Below are 17,803 nucleotides of genomic sequence, written 5' to 3'. Positions count from 1 at the left end.
GAAGGTATATCAAATGTACTTTTTTGATAAGCATGATAACTCTCAGTTCTCTTTAAAAAACAACTAGAAGCATTCGAGACTAGGAATAAGAAGGAAATTCGAAGAGAGAATTATGAATATTGAAAAAAAAACTCACAATAGGACGAAAGTCGGAGATTTTCACAATGTCTTCTTGGAGTGACACCGTCACCAATCCATCAATGGTTCTTTCCAAGACATCTTCACATCTACCTTCTGAATATTGATTTCTATGAACATACTTCACGCCTCGCTTCTAGAAACAATAAATGTATTATTCCTGAAAAAAAGTACAAAACGAAACACTTCTCTACCATTTTTCTGTCCCTATATCTAATATAAGTTACTTTATTTTCCTTAATTTCTCTCCTGTTTCTCAAAATTGAATAATTAAAACCCTTTTTTTCAGCCTTCAGCGGACAGCGCGTGCGCGCATAGGAATTATATATCAAGCGCTCAACTGACTTGCGACGAGTATGCGGGCAGCACTTTCATTAAAGGTAAAATTTTGGATTTGAAGTTTCCAATTATAAACACTTTCAATTTTCAGGCTAGCAATGGATCTGCTCCAAATGCAGAGAACAACAAGCAGGCAGCAAAAAATGCACCGGTAGCTGGTAAGCTTACCCGTCAGATTGGCACCAGCAACTTGCGTCGAGAAGTTATTTCGATCAGAGAAGCTGATAGGAAACCTCTCATCGAATTCAATTCTAAGGAGAATTTCGAGGTTTTCGAGGATCCAGATCCAGTGACGGATGTGGTCACGCATATTGATAACGATGAGAACGACGCAGATGCGATCGTGTTTACAACTGAGAATGTTGGTGTGCAGGATAACAACCTCATCAACGATTTGGAACGAAAGATGGAAGAAAAGGTATTAGTATACCACACATTGGTTTAAAAAAACTGAACGTTTTTTTCAGAGCCACGCTGAGCAACTAAAAATTCAGTTTGTGCAAACTCGTGACAACAATGACTCATTTTCAAGACTCTCGGAACCTCCATCAGAGATGATGTCTGTTTCGACTGGTTATGATGATGATGACTTTGATGTAAGTTTTTTAAACCAAATATTTCTACCTACAATATTTTTTTCAGAAAGCCTCTGTCGCTTCATCAATTTTCACAACAACCGTACGTGCATCATTCTCTTCAATTCGAGTTGACTCCGAACCTACTGTCAATTTGAAAAGAGAGTTGGTAATTCGAAAGAAAGCCGAAAAAGACGCACGAGATGAAGCAATGTTCTCATCTGACGAATATTTTCCGGATATTATCAAGTACATGATGCATCGTCAGCTGAAAACCCGCCCTGCACCAAACTATTTTACGAGGCAAACCCAAGTTAACGAAGAAATGCGAACTATTCTGATTGATTGGTTCAATGACGTCGTGAAGGAGTACAATATGAAGCAAGAAACTTTTCATCTGGCATGCAATCTCGTTGATCGAGTCCTCTCTTTTCTCAATGTCGACAAAATCCAATTCCAGCTTGTGGGGACAACGTCTCTTATGATCGCTGCGTAAGTTTTCATTCACTATCTTTTTTCTTATCTCATTGCCTATTTTCCAGGAAGTATGAAGAAATCTTCCCTCCTGAGATTCAAGAATTCTCGATTATCACGGACAACACATACGGAATCGAGGAAATTCTACGGATGGAAAGGTTCCTTCTAGCAAAGTTTGATTTTGTTGTCGGCCTTCCAACTGCAGCGTGGTTCGGTGCCTGTTTTGGAAAGAGAATGAGGTTCACTCAGTGAGTTGAAAATTAGAAAATGACTTGAAACTAAAGTTTATATTTTCAGCAAAATGACAAAGACTATGAGATATCTCGTTGATCTTTCCCTTGTTGATGTCCATTTTCTGAGATACCGACCCTCGGACATTGCCGCTGCAGCCGCTTGTTTTGCAAATGTACAATTGGGGAAAGAAGCATGGCCGAAGGAGATTATCGAAGACACTGGAATCGACACGGATGACTTTGTTGATGTACTGAAAGACCTTCATCACATGTATATCACTGCTTCAACATCGGATTACAAGTCGATCTTCAACAAATATTGCGAGACGGATGAAAAGGAAGTTGCTCTTGTTTCTGCCCCAACGGACAAATTTCGCGAGTTGTTCCCCACGATATTTGGAGCTCCTCGGAAAATTGCCTCAAAGTGATTGCCAATTTTTAGTTTTTTCTGTCTATCCTGCCCGCTTTATTTTTGTTTGAAAATCAGGCCCCGAAATAAAAACCTGATGAGACTTCGAGGATTGAAAGACTCAAGAAGATTAGGTTTGATTTCACAGCATAGTCCTGAAAAGAACTGATGACTAAATTCCGATCTTTTACTTTTTGAGCTTTCAATAAACTTCGAATCTCATTTGTTTTCAAAACGGACCCTGAATTTTGAAACAGAATTCGCCTACTCTCCCCCTATTGTTTTCTGAAAAATCCCGAAATTCTTTCATCTCTGTCCCATGTTGTTTTTAAATTTCTCTCTCAAACGTCTCCAAATTATCTGTTTAGTATTAATGTGATTAATGTAACAATTGTTGTATTGTGTTTTTACTTCCAAAAGCTGAAGCAATGCATCTATGCGGATGTAATCCGCCTTTTCTCAGTTTCCATTGTTAATGACAATCTGTAGTATTACGATTGGCTGTATTACAGCTCTCCCTCTTTTTAACCCCTCCCATTATATCTTAACTGCTTGCTTCTCATTCTTTTATGATACTCCTTTCCCCTTAGATATCCTCCTGATCCATGATTGATCATCATTTCGAGACGGTCTCTATTTGTACTGCTCGTTGTTTTATATTTGTGCCACGATCTCATCTCGTCGTTGTCTTCCATCATCACTATTTTATCTATCCATTGCGCTTTCCACTTTCTTTTAGCTCTTCTTTTTAAATTATAACAACCAAAAATTTACTATTTATTTATTCTTGCGATAGTTGAGAAGATAATCTTCTTTGTCAAATAAATCTGTGAGTTGAATTCGAAATGTTTAACCGTAGTAGTTCCCGTTGTGTTGATATTCTGTAATTTAACTTCAGGTTTTCAGAGAAGAAAGTACTGTGCTTACGAGAAACAAACTGCTCCGCCATGTCAGGATCGATTTCTTCGATATATGTAGAGCAGGACATATACCATATTCTGAAAATTGAAGTGTTGGGCAGTGTACAAAGTTCTCTGACCCCCTAAAACAGTCCACACTCCCTTTCTCCTTTAAAAATCAAACCGTTTCGAGGCCAATGATAACGATTTGATAAGACTTTGAAAGATTGGGGTGCGTCTTTTGCGAAGAAGACGTCCGTTTCCTTCTTTTTCCCAATCTTTCAAAGTCATGGGGCGTATTGAATGATGTTATAAAATGATAAGAAATACCTGCAAAAGTATTTGAATCTCTCCTCAATTCTCGACGGCTTACACCATTTCTGCATTCGTTTGTACTCGTATTCACACTGTAAAAGAAGTACACAACTTCAATTTAACCCTTATTGAACTATAGACGTAATAAATAAAATGACGATTCGGGGGGAGAAAAAGAAACAATTGGGAATGATTGATGGATTGATTTTCGACCGCATGTGACTTCTCTAGTTTAGTTACACCCACCTTACACCGACGAGTACAATGCGGATGAACAGATACATCACAGTTTGGACGACATGGAACTATCTTTTCGAGCTGCAAAATGTTTTATGGAAAACTAAAAAGAGACACGTTTCAGAGAATCATATGATTTCGACATGGAATAGGTACTGTATTGTTACTCGTTGAAATCTGAATTTAAAAATTTCATACTGTCTTTCAGCGTTTGAGAAGTAGCTAATCGACAACTCAGCACGCTCAAAAAGACAAAATAATCATGGTGATTCTTTGATGAAGCGTTCGAGACGACATCGCTGTCTGACAGAATTTTTTTTTCATATTTCTAGAAACAGACCCGTGAAATGATATGAAAAGATTGAAATGCGATATCACATATCTATTTTGGAATGAGACTCTTTTTTTCTGAATAATCGGACCATCGTCCACGTTCCGTGATTATCTATCCTACTGTACCTACAGTACTACCTGCTCCAGTTCCAAAAAGCAATTTTCAGGTACTCACCTTTCTCATCAGATCGTCAAAAAGCATATCTCCAACATCATCCGTCAATTCTTTCTTGTGTTCTTCCTTTCGTTCTCTATCCTCTTCGGGGTCGTTTCTTCAATATATCACATCATTATTTTCTCTTTTTCCCTTTCAATTTCTTCTCACCTCGTTCTCGTGATACACGCCGTTTTGTAACTCGGACAGAACTTTCCAATTTTGTCCATTATCCGCCGATGCTTGTGCAATTTCTCCGCGGTCCAAATACCCCTACAGTAATAGGAGTAGTTCTCGTGGTAGGTCGCACAATATTCACCTACATCGAGTGTTGACTGAAAGATAACATTGATAAGAATGCACATTGTCATTTTCTTTCATTTTCTCTAGGAATCCTCACTGAGTTATACGCATGACAAGCCCTGGAAAATGGCTGCTTCCGTGGCGCAATAGGCAGCGCGTTCGGCTGTTAACCGAAAGGTTGGTGGTTCGAGCCCACCCGGGAGCGAAACTCTTTTACAACTTTTGATTACTTACTATTCGTAATCTCGGTTCAGACCATCTGCTTTCACTCTCATATGAGTCGAACTCTCGGCATTCACTGATAGCTACAGTAACAAGAATAAAGATCAATCGACGCATAATGGACGTATCTAGGACCGAGACAAGATATAAAATCACTTTTGATTTTTAATAGAGAGACACAAATAGACACAACAAACCGTCACACAGATGAAATGTGGCAACGGAAGAAGAATGACGAAGTCGGCGAATGCAAGACAAAAAAAGAACCAAAGTGGGAGGAGAAAGTGGAGAAATGATAAAGGATGGAGGGGGTTTTTGAAAGAAAAAATAGGGAGAATCAATGGTTTGGAGCATTTTGGAACATCTGAAAATCTATCAATTGAGGAGTTTTGAGATTCCCGAGGAGGAGATTCAGAAGACTTCATTCAAATTGTCAGACATGAAATTTTACATTTCGAAGACCACCTGGACAATTTCTGATTTGAACTGAACTATGATACAGTAATGAAAATATTTATGTGAATTGTAACATTTCTAGAAAAAACGAAGATCAACATGTTGTCTTTTCCATACAATATCACGTCACTTTGGTCTGAAAACCGGATGGTTTGTTCCATTTGGGTGAAACATCTCCACTTTCAACAAATTATTGAAACGGTATTTAAAAATTAAATTTTTTCAGAAAAGTTTTCGATACGCCAAATCAAAAACACAACGGACCTCCCCTCCCAGCTTCTCAACAGAACCACTCATAAATGAAACCGATACGATTTGAAAATTGAGATGTTTAACTTTTTACAGTATGTCGAAGTCAGAGCAGTTCATAACTGAAACCAATTTATTCTTCAAGTTGTTCTGTTGCACATGAAAACAATTTCTTTAACCAAAAATACATGTTTTCCAAGAATTATCGTCATTTCAGTTGTTCTCAACTATGCATTTTTTCTTCCGTTTCTTCTATAAAATCTCGAATAAAAATCTAATTTTCTTTGCTCTTATTGTTCATATTTTGTCAAGCAGAAACCTTTCTCCTCCCCTCCTCCATAAGAATTATCCATTAGTTCTCTTTTTTCATTTGCCTCCATGGGCTCAGGTGGCTCATAAACCAGAAGGTGGCTCTCTCCCAAGAGACTTTCTTCCCTTTTCTCTCTTATTTCTAGAGGCAATTTGTATGTTTGAGAGTGGAATAGCAGTAGTTTGACAAGTGTGCATTTGACAGGAAAACGGGACGGATGGACATTTTGTGAGAGCTGGTGTGGCGGTTTGTTTAATTAGATGGGAATTCAGAAGAGACGACGACGACATCGTCGGATGAGGATGATGATGGCGGCGGTTCCCTAAAGAGAAGAAAGTTTTTTCTTCTCTTTTGGTCATTTTATATCTGAAATACTCACTCTTCTTTCAATGATTTCATTCAAATGGATTAGAGAAGTAATATTCTTTTTTGGACTGCCTTTGTTGCATTCTTCATTCAATTACTATAGAAAACGTTATAACGATTATAATGTTTTCGGAACCTTCAGATTTTTTGGGTAGTTTGAAGTTGAAAATGTATAAAATTAAGTTTTTATTACATAATCTAGAGAAGAAAGGCAGAAAAACGCTTTTTAGATTTTCTCACGAAAGAAATTTTCCCACATTCTGTTTTTTTTCTTCATTGATTGTGTAGATTCAGAGCTTTTTCTAAGTTTATGTTTTCAAGTTTTTATTTCTAGATATCAAATTCATGCCATATCAAGTCTGAAATTCAGAAACCAGGCATCACAAATTGGAAAGAATAAGTACAGTGCCGGCCAAAATCTATCAAAATTTGCTTTTTTTCAGTTGAAATTGTCCAACTTTGAGAGAGTGTCATAGTAAAACTAACTGTCCCACAAAATAAATTTTTATAGGATCAAACAGACCAAGAGTAGAACTCCACTTGTGTAGTTGACAACGTTTTTGTACGGGCACTCCCTAACAAGTTACATGTCGACAAAGTAATTTCTCCCTCAAATCGACCCGTTTTTGTGCAAAAACGTTAAAATGACTATAACTCTCTAGGGAGTGTCAGTACAAAAAAGTTGTCAACTACAAAAATAAAGCTCTACCTTTGTTCTGTACGGTTTATGCATAATTTACTTTGTGGGACAATCAGAATTACCATGACACACTCTCAAAGTTGGACATTTTCAACTGAAAAAGGCAAAATATGATAGATTTTTGCCCGGTTTTTGGCCGGTCTAAGTTTTCATTTTTCTTAATATTCAAATACCGTTGAGTTTCGAAACAACTAAATTTCAAGAAATCATCCTTGGAAACATTCAGATTCGAAGATTCAAGGATGCCAACAGTTACCGTACTCCAAGGAGCTTTGATTTTTGGTTCCAAAAATAAGTTTCAATAGTTTTTCTATAGTTCCCGAACCACTCTCCCCTCTCAAAAACCCCGTGAAATCTCTAATATTTTTTTTAGAAGAAACACCATGAGGAACCCATTACCAATATACTTCCTTCGTGTAATGTGTGTTCTTTTTTCTCTTGTTTTTTCCCCGTTCCCTGAGAATCTCATCTGTCTTCGTTACTCCTCTTTCACCTAATCCTTCTGCTGTTTCGAGTATTTTCCCCTCTATAATCCATTTCCAGAAACTGAAGAAATTTTGGAATTTTCGGAAAAGAATTCGGATTTTTTTGATATGTTCAATCAATTTTTCGCATTTCTTTCCCATTTTTTCTCGAGTAGTTTATCAGATTTCCCATTCCGTTCTTTTCCGTTTTCATCCTTTTCTCTCTGCACAAATCCAATTTATTTCTTCCTTTTTCTTTCGCTCCTCAATTTTTTCGTCGTTTTGTCAACTGAACATCTTTGATGTAAAAAGTAAAAAGCATTCAAAAAAGGACGAGAATGAATGAAAAATTTTGGGAAAAAGGACGGAGAAGAGAGGGAAAAGTTGTCTTTTCAATTTTATAAAAAGAGAAAGAAGGACTTTTCAAATTCAGAAGTGTAGAGAAAAGAGAAAATTTTGGAAACATTTTATTGAATGTTTTGAGTTCCAATTGACCTCCAAAGTATTCTCGAAAGACTGGAGTTCTTCTGTAATTTCAAGTTCGTGGCAAAATTTACAAGATATTCCTCTCTTACTGTAGCTGAATGTAGAGCTTATGAACAATTCTCTGAAAATCAGCAGTGAATGAATTCAAAACAGCCTATTATTTCCTCTCCAGAACCAGGGTTGGGAAATTCCGGGCTGGGCTGACAAAAAATTCTTCCGGCCCGGCCCGGCCCGGTCGGCCCGGATTCAAAAAATGTACACCATTTTTTCACAAATTTCTGCAAAATTTTCATTTAAAAAAAGTCAAAATTTTCAAAATTTCTCGTACGCTAATGTTTTTACCGATATTCTAAAACACTGTCGAAAATCCACTTTTTTGCAAAAAAAAATCAAAAAAAAATCAAAAAAAATTCAAGATTTTTTCAAAAAATTTCAAATTTCTACAGGAGCCGGGCCGACCGGGCCGACCGGGCCGGGCCGGGCCGAGGAAAATTTCTCAGTCGGCCCGGCCCGGAATTTCCCAACCCTGTCCAGAACGATTCAATCTTTTTTTCCGCGCAACGGGCACCCCAGCTTCTGAATTTTCGAACTTTAATTCTTATCCTCCAGGACCTCGTCGCATTATCTTCTCCTTTTCTCATTTTCTTATTATGTTTATCTCAGAAAAACAACATCACCATCTGCAAATTTCCATCTGGAATAAGTAGAATACGTGAGTGTTGTGCTAGTACTGAAGACGTCGTTGACGAAGAAGACGACTCGACTTCTTCGTCTTCTTCTTCAGTGTGAAAATAAGATAAGAGGACTCGACGCGATTGAATTACGGAGAAAAAGTCGTCGGATGGCTCTTCTTCTTACTCTTTTTCAGTACTTCTTCTTTCTTATTTTTATATACATTGACTTCACTGATTCTAGAATCTTATTCACATTTTCAGAATGCTTCTTCTGGCATTTCTCATGTTGATTCCTGGTGTGGAGACAAAAGAGACACCGGTCAAGTGTGAGTATCCGGATGAGAAGAAGGTCAACGAGTGTCTGCAGGTTCGTATTTTTGGTTTGGAAACTTTTTTTATGGGAAGAATTTGAAGATTTAATGAAAGGGTGATTTTAGAATTGATCAATCATATTTCTGTCTTGCAGAAGCATGCCGGAAAATAAAGTTTTCTAGGAAAGTAGGCTAAAATGTGATATCAAAATTTGAAAAGAACAAGTTGATATAGAAAATGCATCCCGAGTAAAAATACAGGTTAAAATTTATAAATTTTCAGCCCATGCTCGACTATGCGACAAAACTTCAAGCTGAGACGGGCGCCATGCAATTCCCACTTCAGGGTGGACATGTTTTCAATCAATTATGCTCGATTTATACGGACTTCAAGGTAATATAAATCTGAAAATATCATAGTGACTACAGTATCCCATTTCAGACATGTGTCTCTTCGGTCCGTTGTGATTCTCTCTCGATTGACGCTGTACATGCTTCATACAGTTATATGTGTGGTTCTGGTCAACCATTGTTTCAAAAACATGCTGGGTGCTTTGCAGAGGTACAGCTTTTTAGGTTTTTGATGCGGGAATGACAAACAAAGACGAGTTCTCTAGGGCACGGTAAAACTAGGTTCAGAACTAGATCTACAGTAAGAAATCGCGGTTTTTGGGACTGTTCAAAAATGGTTGACTTTGGAAGTGACTTCTATTTCTGTAGAAATGATAGATCGAACCCAGGTCTTCATTTTTGTAATGGATGTATTTTTTGTAAGGAGACATCCGGGAAAAATTTAACTGGACTCCATCTGAAGCAATTCAGTGCGGAGAATCCCGCTTTCCGAGCGTCATCATCTCTACTGAAAGAGATTGTGCTACAAAAAAGTTGCCAACTAGAAAATGAGTGCTTTAGAATAGGTCTGCAATTTCCACAAAAATTAGAACTGTGGGATATTCTAAAACTGCGTGAGTTGGCCTCAAAATTCGACTGATTTCCAGTGAAAACTGCCAGTTGATTGAACAGAAAGTAAATAGAGGGCTCAAATCTTAATTTTTCTCTTCATTTAATTTATTTGAAAATCCCACATTTGCATCACATCTCATCCCCGACCATCTCTGAAGACTACCAACTCAATTACAGTAATCCAATTGTTTTGTAGGTTGAAGCTCAAAAAGAGTACATCAGTTGTAAAATCGCAGCGACTCAAGCGATCTCAGAAGCTCAAGGAGCTAAAGTAAGTGGATCTGATTTTGAAACAAGTGTATTTATTTAATCAAACTTCAGAGCTCTTCAACAGAAGCGTATTTAACTGAAATGTGTCGAGCAATGGACGGATATTTGAGATGTTCTCATCCGATCATTCTGGCTAAATGTGGTGCTGACGCATGGACTTTGGTCTCTACGGTGAGTTCTAGATATAGAAAACTGAAATATCTGGTTTGTGTACTGAAATTTCAGTGACCTTAAATGCAACTCAAAATGATCCGCCTTATCGTTTTCAGGTAACCCGTGACAGTCTTGGAGTGACAATGCCAAACTGTGACATGCATTCGGCACTCTTCTAATCCAGTCTTCTTCACGTGTAGTTTCAGTCACTTTTCCTTCTTCTCAAAGACTTTCATACTGGTTCACACTATTTTTTCACAACAATGTCATGTTTTTTTCCTATTTTTTTCATTATTATTGTTCGAAGTTTAATGTGCAATAAATGTTGAATGTGTTAGAAGTCGGTTCAAATGAATCGAAAATGAAAAATACTCTTAAAATCTGAATTAAAGTTTTCGGGGAAAAATTCGTCATTTTCAAACTTCCGCGCAATTGACCGCATGGAAATGTAGGCGTGCCTTAGTATTGCAATTGCTGCGCATTTTTTCATGCCTTTTTGTTGATGTTTACTTTTTTCAAGAAAAAAACATATAATTTCTATTTCTATAGATTTTGAGCAGTTTTCAATAATTTTGCATGTTTTCAATAGCCGCACATCAATTCTTACACTCAATATTAATCATTTTTCGACTACAAAAATCCCTTTTTCCACAAATTCTTGTCTATCCATTCAAATTTGAACTTCCGCGTTAGACCCAAAGGGCGCTCAACGAAACATTCTTCGCGTCAAACCCACCCCTGGCGCCTTTGTCGTCGCGACGGCAATACTCGAAGCGGGGAGCGCCCCTCCCTGTCGTTGAGGACTGAAGAAGATTGCCGACGTGCAATTCATAAGTTTTGTTCTTATTTTCAATATATATCTATTCTCTTTGGCAGCGTAAACAACGTCTTCTCCAACTCGCCCCAAATGCACTTCATAGTCGCTATTCTCATTCGTAAACACTCATTTTCAGATGCGCTTCTCGCGGAAGTTGCTGGGCCCGTTTGTGGGCTCTCTGGCCAAAAAACTCGATTATTACAGGTTTGTTGATGTTCCAATCTTTGTATTCTCTGTGGTTTTGATCGTATTTACGAGAAAATAGAACGAAAAACACAATTTCTATTGACCTTTGTTCTAATCGGAACCAGTTTATTGTTTGTTTTCAGTCAATTTCAACCCTCTTCGCTCACAATTCAGCAATATTTGGACTTTGGACGAATAGGAACTGCAGCCAACTCGTACACATTTCTCAAAAATGAGCTTCTCGTCAGGCTTGCCAATATCATGCAGGAATTCACACTTTTGCCACCAAAGCTTCTTCAAATGCCTAGCTCAAAAATGGTGTCAAATTGGTATGCGGAAAGTTTTGAGGATCTTCTGTGTTTCGAGGCTTCTGATGCTTCACCAGAACAAGTGGCAAGGTAGATAACTGAGACAAATATCCATTAATTGTTGATATTCGTCCATTTCCCAGATTCAACGATCAACTGACAGTTGTGCTGAAAAGACACGCTCACGTCGTCGAAACAATGGCCGAAGGATTGATTGAATTGAGAGAATCTGATGGTGTAGATATTGCCAGCGAAAAGGGAATTCAATATTTCTTGGATCGGTTTTATATCAACAGAATATCTATTCGCATGCTTCAGAACCAGCATCTGGTGAGAAATTAAATCTACACGAAAGTCATAATAAAACTTTTTTTTTAAAACATAATAAAAACTTTGAAAGAAAAGAGGTTTTCACAATTATCAAATGTGAAGTTAGGTTTTCTTTTGAAATGTTCTAAAGTCACATTTGCCCAAAATTCTATTTCAACAAGATTTGAACTCCAGGTCGTCTTCGGAAATGTGCTCCCAGAGAGTCCACGCCATGTCGGTTGCATTGATCCGGCTTGTGACGTGGAAAGTGTAGTGTACGATGCATTCGAAAACGCCCGGTGAGTCGCTATACGAAATATACCTTTTCGGTTTTTGATAAGCTATCCATTCCGCCAGCCACATACTGGACATTCGTGTGTGTGTCTGAGTGGAGGACAGGCCTCTGTGTGTATGTCAGTTGTCATTTGAGCTCGAAAACAAAGTTCAATTCTATCCTTTGCTTCAATAACCTACTCTTCTTTCTTTTTTTCTTTCTTGGAGAATGTTCTTTGAGACGATGAATGACGTGTCATTTTTCTGTTCGAAAAGATGAAGTGATAGGTGAGAAACCTGATCATTTCAAAGAACAAATCAAGAAAAGTAAAAACATGTAATTTTGTTCACCTGTTTTCGTGGGAAGATAAATGTCTTAGAAAATGCGGAGGTGTGCTGAAAATGGGACTCGGATAAAAAAAAGAATTTTGAATAAACGACTTGGGGATATCTCTGGTTTCCAAAACTTGAACAACCAAAATTTTTTAAAGATTCCTCTGCGATCGTTACTACTTGACAAGTCCATCGATGAAGTTGGAAATGCACAACGCTGTTGAAAAGGGAAAACCGATATCGATTGTAGCTGTCCCAAGTCATTTATATCACATGATGTTCGAACTGTTTAAAGTTGGTTTTTTCCAAAGTTTTTTGGTGGGCGCGTGCGTCTCAATGTAACCTTCTTAACGATGCCGTCGGGGTAACAACGATGACTATCTCTTTTTTTGAACACATTGTACCCACGTGCTGTGCCGACTGGTTTTGATACTAAAAAGAGAGAGATAGGAGATAGAAAGTGGTGATAAGAATTAACTGAATAGAGAAGATGGTGAAAAAAGAATTAAAAAAGGGAAACGAATTAAACAAGGGGTTTCGGTCGATAGTCTTTCTACTACTAATTCGTTTCTTGCAGAATGCCATGAGAGCAACGGTCGAATATCACGGCGTTGATGATGATTTGCCGGATATCAAGGTGTATGTTGTCAAAGGACAAGAGGATCTTTCTATCAAGGTATTTATTGGATGAGACACCATTTTGCAAATTGGGGAGCAATGTCAGTCAGGATTAAACAGCGGAACATTGTGATGTAGAGAATGTGCCAAAAACCCCTGGAAATGTTCTAAAATATTTCTCAAAAGTGCCTGTAGACATCATCGTGTCTGTCTCGAACTTCATTGTACTATTTTTAGCCACTCAAAAACAGAAAATTGTCCAACGATAAATATAAACCACGTTTACAAGTGATTGTTCTATTCCAGATCTGCGATCGTGGAGGTGGCGTGTCAAGAACCATTCTAGAACGTCTCTACAACTACATGTACTCAACTGCTCCGCCGCCACCAAGAGATGGAACTCAAGCTCCATTGGTGAGTATGGATTTGAAAATGAGGAAACATATTTGAAACTTGTCAGATTATAGTTTTTAAAAATTAGAGATTTTGGTTGAGTTTATTTTAATGCAAATCCCGGTCTAGATATTTTAAGAGTAGTTCATTGATAAATTCTATTATTGTATTCTTTCTATTTTTCAAGAACTTTCTTAGTGCTCTTCCATAATAGAGGGAAAAAACTGCTTCTGCTAAATTAAAAATACGAATGAGTAATATTCAGTCGGCTCATCTTCAACAGTTTAATTATTTTTTGTAACTAGAAACGAGAATTTCTGCAGGCTGGATATGGATACGGACTGCCACTATCCCGTCTCTATGCTCGATATTTCCTTGGTGATCTCTTCCTTGTTTCAATGGAAGGACATGGAACTGATGCGTGTATTTATTTGAAGGTAAAATTGAAAGTTGTTTTCTAGAAAAGAAAATTTTCTCTGAACTATTTCTCAACGTTTTGTCATTTTCAGGCTGTTCCCGTGGAAGCAAGTGAAGTTCTTCCAATCTACAGTACATCATCCCGTCGAAACTTGACAATGGGTCCACAAGTTGCTGATTGGTCTCATCATGTACCTGGACAAGGAAATCGTCCAGCTCAATCTTGATATCTAACACTTCCATTGTATTTATTACCGTTTGTTTCCTTTTTTGTAAAAGTTGTGAATATATTCTAGCCCTTTCTTTCCCCCAGTTGCTTTTGCTCTCCGTCGTTTTCTTCTCCGGTGCCCAGTACTCTCCTCTCCCGAATTTTTTGTATATAAAACATTTCTAGAAAAATTATTCGTCTATTTTAGATTTTCATTATTTTACTCTTCCCGTCATGAACAACTCTTTCGTGTATATATAACTTTATAGGTGCGATGAGCAACATCAGAACAACAGTAAACCACCGGAATCATTCAGTTAGTCCAGTTGGTAGGTATTATCTTCATTTTCTTCTCCCCGTATTTCACGAGTTCGTTGTGATTTTCATATGTTCGTCTCCCAGTTTTCTCCGATTTCCGATTAGACTTACCCCAATTTTCGGAATAAATCTTTCAAACTCACACGCATGTTTCGTATATTTTAGTAACTACAAGTTTGAGTTTGAAAAGGAAGCTCCTCTCTTCCTTTTCGCTTTTTCTCCTTCTTCCACGACAAAACAATTTAATTTTCGCGCCGCGCATTCGGAAAACTACGACGACGAAAGCCTAGGACGACGTGCCATGGAAATCTTCTGGTGTTTTTTGCAATGCTCTTCTCACATCTGAATGCGTCGAGTCTCTGCGGAGTTTAATTGAGAAGACCTCCCTTTTTTGTTGTTTTCGACGCTTTTTATTTTATTTCCTGTATTTATCGTTTTGAAATTAGTTTTGAGACTATTTTCTTTACAATAGCAAAATTCAAAGTTCGCGCTGTTTTTACCGCGTGGAAAAATGGGCGGAGACTCTCGTTTCCGCAAGGCATCGCAAACTTTTTCCACATTTTTTTGTTGTTTTCTTCAAGTTTTCAGTGTAACTTTCTGTTTTTTTTCGTTTGTTTTTACTGAAATCTGCTTGACTTTTTGATTGTTACTCAAACGCTGGTTTTTCTGTCGAACAAATCTGATTACTCTTTCTTTATTCCTGAAATCTTTCCGAAAATTAACACCTGCCGTTTTACTTCCCATTGTTTTTTCCTTTTAAAAATTTTTTATTTTGGAGATATGAATATTTCTAGTATTCTTTTCCACCAGCTTTCCTCTTTTCACTAGAGCTATTAGAAATTGATCATTCTCTTCATTTTTCCAGGTTTTTTCCTTTTCCCTTGACTTCCAGCTGGTCCCTCAGGAATTCTCTTCTCCTTGACGAATCCGTCTTCTTTTTTTCTGCCTGACTTGTCCTTTGGTTTTTTTGGCATGGGGGCCATGAGGAAAGAAATGCTCGAATATCCTCGCCTTTTTCTTCTTTTTCTTTCAACGTAATGGAAGAAAGATGCGCTTTGCGTCGTGCAGTGTTTGGTTTCTCGTTTTGAATTTTTGAAATTCGGCCGAATGGATTTATGAAGATGTTCGGGAATTCAAAATAGTTTTCGTGTCAAACCACGGGTTATCCTAGCTCTCAGTTTTGCTTAAAAAAATAGCTCAAGTGGTTTGTTTTTCAGATATTTGAAAAGTTGATTTTCCGAACAGATGTGACACGTTTATGAGCGTTCCCCGCAAATTTCAGGGATTTTTTTGTCAAAATTTTCGGATTTCTAGAAAACTAATTCAGCCAAGTTCGTCAACGTAGGATGTTAGTTTCTGTTAAGAGTTGAATATGTTTGAAGGAATTTGTTTTTATAGATAGTTTCGAAAGTTTTATTTCTTTTTCAATTTTAAATTAGTTTTTTTTTAAGCATTAACAGAAGCACATTCCATTTAAAAACTTCATTTTTTACATTGTTAGCTTAACACCTTTTTAGCTCCTGTCGAACTTTTGTTGCAGACATTTAAATCATCCTCTTATATCCCATAATCGAAAATAAATGCCAAAAACCGTTGTTTCTTATTTTAGGCTGCACTCTGCGAAAGCTCAACTGACATCATGAGATTTTCCCAGCGATTTATTAGCCAAATCTGTCATTCTCGTCACAAATTTTCAAGTTTCCGTAAAAAGATTCTCGTGCTAGATTTTGCAAGTTTCATGAAAAAATCATAAAAATAGATTTTTGTGTGTGTTAGTGCCTCGAAAACACAAAAAAACAGAATTGATAAGTTTCGAAGTTAACAGGTACATAACTTGCCCACTAAAACTTACTGAAGACACACGTCACTCATTTGCCAACTCACTATTAGGCCGATTCAATCTGACGTAATAATATAGGAAAACGAGTGAAAAAGACAAGAAGAACGGGGTTAGGATACAATGATCCCCCGCTCGATTAGACATCGGTCATGAGAAAAAGAGACCACAGTGTCTTCAAAATGATGGGTACACAGTTCATCGTCTTTCCCTCCTACCTGCCTATCAACCATAGGAATCATCTATCAAAACAGTTTTGTTTGTGCTTCTCCAGTTGCCCGTGAACTTTCAAACACACCGCTTTTCCTCTAACTGTCTGGGTCTCTTGAATGCTTCTATTCTCCTCTTTTTTCTCCCCCTTAGGCTAGGATAATCCTGCTCAGAAACTACTAACTTTTGAAGGTCGGCGGGTTCCGTTTTGTCATTTTTCTTCGCTTTTCATATATCCCCTGCCACCTGTTTTTTTCGCCTCGTACGCCTACCCTTGAATCTTCTCTTCTGTCACTCTCCCATGCACTTTTTTCGTTGCAACCTGAGAATTTGTTCCTTCGGGTTTTTCTTGTGTATTCTGTTTCTCTCTCAGCTGCTTCTCCCACAGACTTTGTGCTCTTGTTGATTGACGTGGAGTTTTCTCAGCGTATGTGTGTGTTTTCAACTGATGAGAGGATATTTTTGCATCTGGTTAATGATTAATGGACATCACGATGATCCTGTTGGTCTATTGACGGACCACAGAGATAAATGCTATAAATTCTTGGATTTTCGAGTTATTAAGTGCAGACTGAAATTGGATGGACACTAAAAATAAAAATAATAAAAAATAAAGCTGGAAAGAAACCTAGAATTACTGTCACTCTTTCGAATTTTCGGATGCTGCTAGACATGTGGTCCTCTACAATTTCCTTTCTTTTCGCTAACTGTCTAGCCCAATTTCTGTTGAGAAAGTTCAGTTTTCTAACCAAACCTTGCTCGAATTGGTCTTTTATCTTAACAATCTTCAATCAGTTGTTCTAAATTCGTCATCATTTCAACTTCTTATCACTCCCTGTCTCTTCTTTTGTTCTTTGGCAGAAAATACCCCACGTGACAGAAAAGTAGACGATTTTAGTGTGATAAGAAGCATGTCACGTCTTGCTTTAATTTTCTTCTTCCTAGTTTCGTTTTTTATTCTTACACAACTCATGCGATTGTGCTCTACGAAGCACAAGAGTTCTTTTTTGCGAAATAACACATTCTTTACCATTGTAAGGTCAATATTGACTCAAAATGTCGGACGATAGAAACCTCTTAGTGTACTTCTCACTACACTGATACCGTTTTCCTATTTGGTTTGAAAAAATGAAACTTGGCTTCAGTTAATCATTTAATGAACGATCATTCACTATCATGTGAAACTTTCCCGATTTCATCCGTTTAAAAACATCATCATCTAAATAAAAGTTTTCGAAAGAAGTCAGTTGAATGCAATGTCAACAAACATTTTCATTTCGAAAGTTTCATAGAACAAATTGAAGAATTGTCCCTCCGACTTGATTTCTTTTCCTCAGATATATTGTTGTCTTTTCTTATTCTGTCACTTCTTTTTGAAGTCACGCTGTTCCGGGGTCAGCTGGCTTTTCGCTTCGTTTTTATGTTTCGTTATTTTGCTTCCGAAGTTCCGCATTTCATCTCGGAGGATCAAAGGCTGGTGACCTTGCCAACGATCAATGTCTAGCAGATACCTTGAAATTTCGAACAGATCAGTGGAGCG

At 37.5% G+C, this 17,803-nt stretch overlaps 4 protein-coding genes across 4 annotated transcripts; 3 read left to right on the top strand and 1 right to left on the bottom strand.

Moving 5' to 3' along the window:
- Positions 1–494: 494 nt before the first annotated feature.
- GCK72_009356 (uncharacterized protein) lies at positions 495–2,190 on the top strand (the record flags this gene model as incomplete). The annotated part of the gene is made up of 6 exons (XM_003113291.2): positions 495–518; positions 569–895; positions 945–1,073; positions 1,120–1,544; positions 1,595–1,777; positions 1,827–2,190. The coding sequence occupies 6 exons, from the start codon at positions 495–497 to the stop codon at positions 2,188–2,190; spliced, it is 1,452 nt and encodes a 483-aa protein (XP_003113339.1).
- Positions 2,191–3,020: 830 nt separating this feature from the next.
- GCK72_009355 (uncharacterized protein) lies at positions 3,021–4,751 on the bottom strand (the record flags this gene model as incomplete). The annotated part of the gene is made up of 7 exons (XM_003113336.2): positions 3,021–3,052; positions 3,099–3,169; positions 3,401–3,477; positions 3,632–3,703; positions 4,131–4,227; positions 4,281–4,444; positions 4,647–4,751. The coding sequence occupies 7 exons, from the start codon at positions 4,749–4,751 to the stop codon at positions 3,021–3,023; spliced, it is 618 nt and encodes a 205-aa protein (XP_003113384.2).
- Positions 4,752–8,601: 3,850 nt separating this feature from the next.
- On the top strand, positions 8,602–10,215 carry GCK72_009354 (uncharacterized protein; the record flags this gene model as incomplete). Its single annotated transcript, XM_003112991.2, has 6 exons — positions 8,602–8,706; positions 8,934–9,044; positions 9,093–9,212; positions 9,810–9,884; positions 9,935–10,054; positions 10,153–10,215. The coding sequence occupies 6 exons, from the start codon at positions 8,602–8,604 to the stop codon at positions 10,213–10,215; spliced, it is 594 nt and encodes a 197-aa protein (XP_003113039.1).
- Positions 10,216–10,989: 774 nt separating this feature from the next.
- On the top strand, positions 10,990–13,917 carry GCK72_009353 (uncharacterized protein; the record flags this gene model as incomplete). The annotated part of the gene is made up of 9 exons (XM_003113208.1): positions 10,990–11,057; positions 11,183–11,437; positions 11,491–11,677; positions 11,852–11,955; positions 12,421–12,556; positions 12,840–12,938; positions 13,187–13,294; positions 13,597–13,710; positions 13,783–13,917. The coding sequence occupies 9 exons, from the start codon at positions 10,990–10,992 to the stop codon at positions 13,915–13,917; spliced, it is 1,206 nt and encodes a 401-aa protein (XP_003113256.1).
- Positions 13,918–17,803: the final 3,886 nt, after the last annotated feature.

The sequence above is a fragment of the Caenorhabditis remanei genome, chromosome III (genome assembly GCF_010183535.1).
Source record: "Caenorhabditis remanei strain PX506 chromosome III, whole genome shotgun sequence".
Lineage (NCBI taxonomy): Eukaryota > Metazoa > Nematoda > Chromadorea > Rhabditida > Rhabditidae > Caenorhabditis > Caenorhabditis remanei.
The sequence above is the reverse complement of the archived record's forward strand: the minus strand, read 5'-3'. Positions and strand labels throughout refer to the sequence as shown.